The sequence below is a fragment of the Myotis davidii genome, unplaced genomic scaffold, assembly GCF_000327345.1.
Source record: "Myotis davidii unplaced genomic scaffold, ASM32734v1 scaffold32, whole genome shotgun sequence".
Lineage (NCBI taxonomy): Eukaryota > Metazoa > Chordata > Mammalia > Chiroptera > Vespertilionidae > Myotis > Myotis davidii.
Window position 1 is genome coordinate 3,013,427 of NW_006286587.1, and position 8,027 is coordinate 3,021,453.

The following is an 8,027-nucleotide window of genomic DNA, read 5'->3' on the forward strand; positions in this document are numbered from 1 at the left end:
CAGCTGCAGGCAGGGAACTTTGGTTTCCTCTGTCACTGAGGCAAGCAAGCCTCATGTTAGTTTCAAGCTGCCTGGCTGCCGGCGCCATCTTGGCTGTCATTTAATTTGCATATCTTGCTGATTAGCCAATGGGAAGGGTAGCGGTCAAATACCAATTACCATGTTTCTCTTTTATTAGTGTAGATATAGATAGAAAAAAGCCAATTCAGAAATATAAAGAACCTACTGTTGGAGATTAATATTCCTGTCTCTCAATGTTGTAGGAGCTTAAGAGAGACAGGGATTGGTAGTAACTCACCAAGAAAACTCTATTTAATAAATACTTATCTATATATCTTATAAATGAAAGAATTTCAACATACCTTTTTCATAGTCAAACAACAGGTGAGGTCATGATACACCACAGGCACAAAATCTTTTGAAAGATGTACATCAAATTCCACAAAGGCTGCACCCTGACAGAAATAAAGGAAACAAGTATTTTAAAAAATTTTATCTAGCTCACAATACATATAAAACTAATTAAGGACATAAAAAATCTATTGTTCACTATAAAATCATAGACTTGTACAAAAATAAACAAACAACAAAAAACTTTTACATGAATTTAATGCCACACTTTAAGCTTTATCCTAAAAAGTAATTTCTTCTCTTAAAACCATTATAAGTATTTTCCTTTTTCAATAGCACAACAATTGTTTCCTGGAATCAAAATAGGAAAGGAAAGGTCTTAATGAAATCCTCTCTCAAAAAGCAGACCCCTGCAAGTTCTCTAACAGGGATCTTCATGTGTGTGTGCCCTGAACAGGGATCGAAACCGCAACCTTGGCTTCTTGGGAAGAAGCTCTAACCAACTGAGCTACCCGGCCAGGGCTAATTCCATTGTTTTCATCTCAGTCTGCACCATAAATCTAAATACAAATGTCTACAGATGCTTCACTGTAGAAACATGTTCAGAAGAAGCATAAATACTCACCCTTTAAACCTATTAATGCAGACTGGAGATTTCCCAGACCCACATTTATCTACTTTTCTACCTTTGAACCACAACAGTTCAAAGTTGTTTGAAGAAAGAGAGGTTCACTTACATGACTAGCAGCATTTCTTAAAGAAGCAATAGTATTTTCTTGAACTTTAGCAAGCCTAAAAGAGAATACATAGAAATATAGTTATCATACATTATAGAGAAGATTAAAAAAACAAATATAATAAAGAAGCCAGCTATATATTCAACAATGGTAACAGTCCTTATTCTCTACTTTGCGATTAATTTTGCCATCCCCAAAATAAGACTGTGATCATCACTTAGTTGGTGTGTACATTTATTCCATAAATCATAAGTGTTTACAAGCATATCCTATGTCAACCCAACCTCCCCAAGTGAGGTGACCAATTAAGGAAAAGAACCCTTGAATGGCATGAAGTAGTAGAGACACAGAAACTTGCTCCTTGTGATGAAGCCTCAGATGACTTAATACTGGCAGACAGGGGCAATGGGAAAAGGCTGACACACCAACAGGGTGGAAGTATGGAAAGTATATTGAGAACAGGTGAGGAAACAGACCAAGAGAGGGCAACATGCCAAAAGTCAGGACCACAATACAGACACACTGATGTCATCTGGCTGACTCATTTGGCATTAAGCTTTTCCCCTAGCTTTCTAGTTTGTTTGTTTAATTTAATAACGTATAGTTGGTATACAATATTACATTAGTTTCAGATATACAACAGTGATTATATTTATGCCTTGTGATATGATCACCACAATTACTTATTATGGTATTATTGACTCTTATTCCCTGTCCTGTACATATCCCCCAGGCTTATTCATTTTATAACTGGAAGTTTGTGCCTGTTATCACCCTTCACTTTTTTCATCCTTTCCCTCACTCTCCTCCCCTGTGGAGGCTGGCTTTCTTACCATCAATCACCAATTCAGTAACAAATTAAAAAAACACTTAACCAGAATCATAGAAGAGAGTTAGTGTCTAGTTCAGGGGTGGGCAAACTTTTTGACTCAAGGGCCACAATGGGTTCTTAAACTGGACCGGAGGGCCGGAACAAAAGCATGGATGGAGTGTTTGTGTGAACTAATATAAATTCAAAGTAAACATCATTACATAAAAGGGTACGGTCTTTTTTTTTAGTTTTATTCATTTCAAACGGGCCGGATCCAGCCCGCAGGCCGTAGTTTGCCCCCGGCTGCATTAGAACCGTGGCGCTGCTCAGCGCCTCGAAAGAAGCTCCGGCTGTTGTTGCTGAGCCCAGGCCCTGGGGTCTGCCCCTCTTTGCCCACATCCTTGGCCCAAGAAATTAAAAAGGCCATGATGAGCTCAATTACATTTAAATACCACTCAAACTAGCTTTATCAATCTCTATAAATAGGAAAGAAATCAACAAGTCAAAACTAATTCAAAGTAAAGCTTCCAGAAAATTCAATAGATGTATCTTGTTGTTATATTAATGTTCTAAGACAAATCATTAATTTAATCTTTAACATTTTCAAAAGCCCAATTTGAAACTAATAAAAATTTTAACTTAACCTCTGCTACTTTGTAAAGGGCCACCCTGAGTCTCCTGGCTTACCTCTTACTTTGCCTATAGTTTGTCTGGAATTTCTGCTCATGATAGGAAGAGTGAGGACTCCAGCACTTTTCCCACTCTCATCAATGGTAGATGATAAGAGGCATGCTGTACCCACATGTCCAGGAAGAGTATCACCCTGAACTACATGTTCACCGAGATCTTCCTGAAAAAATGAGGTTTAAAATAATCTGAATTCTTATACTTTAATATTTTCCATTTAAAGATCAAAAACCTCTATGGAGGAGGATCAATAAGAAATACAATCAAATTTATATCTATGTAACTCTTAGAGCATTTTTTGGTAGTAAACAATACATTTTTTTTTGGTATATGTTTTAAGACTTTATGCTAGTGGTTCTCAGCCTTCCTAATGCCGCGACCCTTTAATACAGTTCCTCATGTTGTGGTGACCCCCAACCATAAAATTATTTTCGTTGCTTACTTCATAACTGTAATTTTGCTACTGTTATGAATTATAATGTAAATATCTGATAATGCAGAATGTATTTTCATTGTTCGCGACCCACAGGTTGAAAACCGCATAAAGTTTATGCGTTACTTTATTAATCATTAACTCTGCTGATTTGCACTTCTGATCCTCTAATACGTATTAGGTGAATTTGAAGCACTAATTAAGTTACTAAGTAGCACTAGCTGGTTTTGCTCAGTGGATAGAGCCTTGCACTGTGGACCAAAGAGTCCCAGGTTCAATTCCAGTCAAGGGCACATACCTCGTTTGCAGGCTTTTACCCAGCCTGGGCCCTGGTCAGGGCACATGCAGGAGGCAACCAATTGATGTGTTGCTCTCACATAGATGTTTCTCTTTCCCTCTCTCTTCCAGTCTCCCTAAAAATCAATGGAAAAATATCCTAGGTAAGGATTAACAAAAAATAAAATTAAAAAAATAAAGAAAACCTATATAAATAGAGAGATACACATGTTCATGTATTGTGGGGCCCAAAACCTTAAAGATTTAATTTACCCCCAAATGAATCTATATGGTTAATGCAATTCTAGTATTTTTATATTCAAAGACTAAGGTACACTGCCCTAGCTGATTTGGCTCAGTGGATGGAGCACTGGCCGGAGGACTGAAGGGTCCCAGGTTAAATTCCAGTCAAGGGCACAAGCCTGGGTTGCAGACTCAATCCCTAGTAGGGGCATGCAGGAGGCAGCCAATCAATGATTCTCTTTCATCATTGATGATTCTATCTCTCCTTCTCCCACTCTAAAATCAACAAAATATATCCTATATAATAAAGAGCTAATATGCTAATTCGGACCAGACTGTCCGAATGACTGTCCAGATGACCTTCCAGATAAAGCTGGGGCTATGAGAGCTGAGGCATCCTGGGTTAGGAGCTGTGGTTAGGGGCAATCAGACAAGTGGTAAGGGGTGATCAGGCAGGCAGGCAGAAGGGTTAGGTGCGATCAAGCAGAGGTAGTTAGGGGTGATCAGGAAGGCAGGTGAGTGGTTAGGGACGATGAGGCAGGCAGATGAGTGGTTAGGAGTCGGAAGTCCCGGACTGTGAGAGGGATGTCTGACTGCCAAGTTAGGGCCGATCCTGCAGGAATCCCACAGGGCCTAAACTGGCAGTTGAACATCCCGAGGGGTCCCAGATTGCGAGAGAGTTCAGGCTGGGCCGAGGGACTCTCCTCCCCTCCCTACCCCCGTGCATGAATTTCTTGCACTGGGCTTCTAGTCCTATATAATAAAAGGGTAATAGGCAAATAGACCAAATGGCAGAACAACCAACCAACCAACCAATCCAAGCATAATATGCTAATGATACGCTAAGGCTGCTCAACTGCTCACTATGATGTGCACTGACCACCAGGGGGCAGACAGTCAACTGGTCGTGGAGCTGCTATGATATGCAATGACCACCGGGGGCAGATGTTCCAACTGATAGGTTAGCTTGCTGCTGAGATCTGGGCGATTGGTATTGAGTGAGATGGGCTGGACATGCCCTGGAGCCTTTCCACGGTCCCTCCCCGGCCCAAATGTGGACCAGTGGGGTCCCTCAACCTGGCCTGCACCCTCTCACAATCCAGGGCCCCTTGGGGGATGTTGGAGAGCCGGTCTCAGCCTGATCCCGCAGTCCACTCCCCTTGGGAGGGTGCCAGACGCAGGGCTCATGTCTGACAAGCACTGCTGTGGCAGCGTGAGCCTCTCCCAATGGGGACTGATTGAATGCAAGTCCACATCACGCACAGTGGGGCCAGGATAAGCAATGAGCGGGAGCAGCAGGTAGGAGCTTCAGGTGTCGTTAGACTGTGGCGTGGCAGGCATAGCATGGCCAGGATGACTGGGAGTGGCAGGTAGGAGCTGCAGGTGGCGTTGGACTGCAGGATTTGGCCCAATCCCTGCAGGCCACCCAGAGGGATCCCACCCGTGCAAAAATTCATGCCCCGGGCCTCTAGTATACATATACAAGACTAAGGTATACCTGTAGTGAGCTTTTAATGTATATTATCTATACTAATAAACAGATAATATGCTAATTAGACCAGACATCTTCTAGACCTTCCAAGTGTCCTCCAAACAAAGCCATGGTGGCAGGGCCAAGGCAGAGGCAGCTAGGGGCGTTCAGGCTGGCAAGGGAGAGCAGTTAGGGGAATCAGGCCAGCAGGGGAGAGCAGTTATCGGGCCTAAACTGGCAGTCAAACATCCCCCGAGAGGTCCTGGATTGAAAAGGTTGCAGGCCTGGCTGAGGGAACCCCTACCCCCCATGCATGAATTTCATGCACCAGGCCTCTAGTATTCTATAAAAACACATCCACACAGATGACATAAAGGGATGGTAACTCTCCAGGAAATTGAACACTCTGAGATTACATTGAGTATTTTTTTTTTTAGCAGCCTAGTTAATGAATAAAATATTATTTCCAAAACTGCTAACCAAATGAAAGGGAAGTTAGACTGCTCAAGGGATTACTGAAAGGTAGGTCCTGCCCAGCGGGTGTAGCTCAGTCGTTGAGTGTCAACCCATGAACCAAGAGGAACCCAGGTCATTTCCTGGTCAGGGCACAAGCCCAGGTTTCTGGCTCGATCCCCATTGGGGGGCATACAGGAGACAGCAGATCATGATCCTCTCTTATCATTTATGTTTCTCTCTCTCCCTCCCTCCCTCCCCTTTCCTTTCTGAAATCAATAAAAATACATTTTTTTAAAAATAAGAAAACATTCAACCAAAACTTTATATTTTTATAATAAAATCCTACAGGTCATATTACTTAGGTAAGACCTAACTATAGTTTTCTTTTTAAAAAGATAAAAAGTATTTTTAGTTATTTTTTGGGGAAAATACTGTAAATTCCATCTAATGCAAAGTAGCTAAAAAGCCACTCACAAAAGCTATGTCTAAAGGAATCATCAAATTAAACAATTCAAAGATTATAATTTTAATTACACACAACAAATGTTACTCATTGGGTTTAAATCCATTCTGAATTGTGCCATTTTCAAGAAACCATGGCTACTTGCTACTGCTGAGCAAGGCACATACCCTACTCTCAAAGATTTAAACTTTAGAAAAGTAAAAATGGGAGTGAAAGTGCCAAAAAAAAAAAAAAAAAAAAGTAGGGAAACTGATACATATAACTACTGACCATGAGCAAAAACAGAAAACAGAAATCTACGGTGGATACACAATATCTATTAATGGGATTAAGCATTACACATAAAATTAAGATAGAAATCGAATGGCGTGAGGATTGGGTCAAGATTGCTGTAGAGCAGGGGTGGGCAAACTTTTTGACTCGAGGGCCACAATGGGTTCTTAAACTGGACGGAGGGCCGGAACAAAAGCATGGATGGAGTGTTTGTGTGACCTAATATAAATTCAAAGTAAACATCATTACATAAAAGGGTACGGTCTTCTTTTTTTTAGTTTTATTCATTTCAAATGGGCCAGATCTGGCCCGCAGGCCGTAGTTTGCCCACGGCTGGGATAGAGGGTTGGCCTGAGGACTGAAGGGTCCCGGGTTAAATTCCAGTCAAGGGCACATGCCTGCCTCTGTAGTTCCCCAGTTCCCTCAGCTCCCGCAGCTGCCCAGGGCCAGCCCGAGGTGCAGGCAAGCCTCGGATGGCAGCAGCCCAGCTGACTCCTGAGCCGCAGGAAAGCCTCAGATGTCGGCTGCTCAGCCGCCCAGGGCCGCCCAAAGCTCAGGTAACCAGAGCCGGCTGAGGCTTGTGCTGCCAGCAGTGGCAGCAGCAGAGGTATGATGGGGCAGCGCCTTCCCGATTGCTAGGTCGCCTCCTGCCCGAGGGCTCCTGGACTGTGAGAAGGGGCAGGCCAGGCTGAGGGACTGCCCCCTCCAGTGAATGAATTTTCATGCGCCGGGCCTCTGGTTCTTATAATAAAATGCCTCAATAAACCATAGACTTTGGCCATAAAAAGGGCTCAATCATGCTAGTTTCATCAGGTTGCCCAACAACAGTTGTATTTAGAACAGACACAGACATCAAGACATCTGATCTTTATTTGAAACCAATTTTGCTGAAGTTCTCAATTATATTCTTAATTAGAGGCCCGATGCATGAATCCGTGCACGGGTGGGGTCCCTCAGCCTAGCTGGTGATCCGGGCTGATTGGGGCCAGCTGGCCGGCAAGGGGGAGGGACCGGCCTGCATTGAGCGTCTGAACCCTGGTGGTCAGTGTGCGTTATGCGACTGGTCAACTGGTTGTTCAGTTGACCGGTTGTAACAGTCGCTTATGCTTTCATATATATAGATATATAGGTAGTACTTGTGTCTGTCAACTCTTAAGTTTTTTAAGCCTGCCAAAATATATATAAGATTAAACATCTAAAATGCTGTACAAATCATGGGTTTATATAAATCAGACTACAATAAAAATGAAAACATACACAAAAGTTCATGCCTACATTCCTTCTCAACCCCCTCAAGTTAAAGAATTACTCACCTCAAAAAAATCAAATATTAGTTCCAAATTATCTGGTTCCATTGTCTGTATGCTATATTCTGTCCAACGATCAGGCTGTAAGCCATACCCACAATCCGGCTGTGAATGCTTGCACTTGAACTCAGTGTCACTTATCAAGGATATCTCCAGGGTATTGGACATTTTGTGAAGAACAGTGGGAGACACCCTATCATCATCATCTTCCTCCAGACCCTCTAGTGTCAGCTTCACTCTAAACAAAAGGAAAAAATAATGAATTTCAAAAAGTGGAACTAAGGGAAAACTCATAAAAATGTTATCTAAATGCTAAAATTTAGAAGTGCTCCCTGAATATGCAAAATCTTCAAATAATAAAATACAAGGTGGAGCAAAAGTAGGTTTACAATTGTGAGTACATGAAACAGTTTATTTTTTATTATTATTTATTAATATTTTCCATACAGCAACTGTAAACCTACATTTGCCCTACACTGTGTATTATATAAAGACTACACACACTATAGGTTAAGGCAG

The 8,027-nt window shown here is 42.0% G+C and overlaps 1 protein-coding gene across 1 annotated transcript in view; it reads right to left on the reverse strand.

Annotated features, from left to right (window-relative positions):
- GPCPD1 (glycerophosphocholine phosphodiesterase 1) overlaps positions 1–8,027 on the reverse strand; it is a 48,910-nt gene that overhangs the window by 14,169 nt on the left and 26,714 nt on the right. The window contains exons 7-10 of the mRNA XM_015560222.1: positions 7,515–7,746; positions 2,550–2,749; positions 1,089–1,164; positions 363–455 (exon numbers count right to left, since the gene is read on the reverse strand). Coding sequence (XP_015415708.1) covers positions 363–455; positions 1,089–1,164; positions 2,550–2,749; positions 7,515–7,746 — 601 coding nt within the window. The remainder of the gene's footprint in view (positions 1–362; positions 456–1,088; positions 1,165–2,549; positions 2,750–7,514; positions 7,747–8,027) is intronic.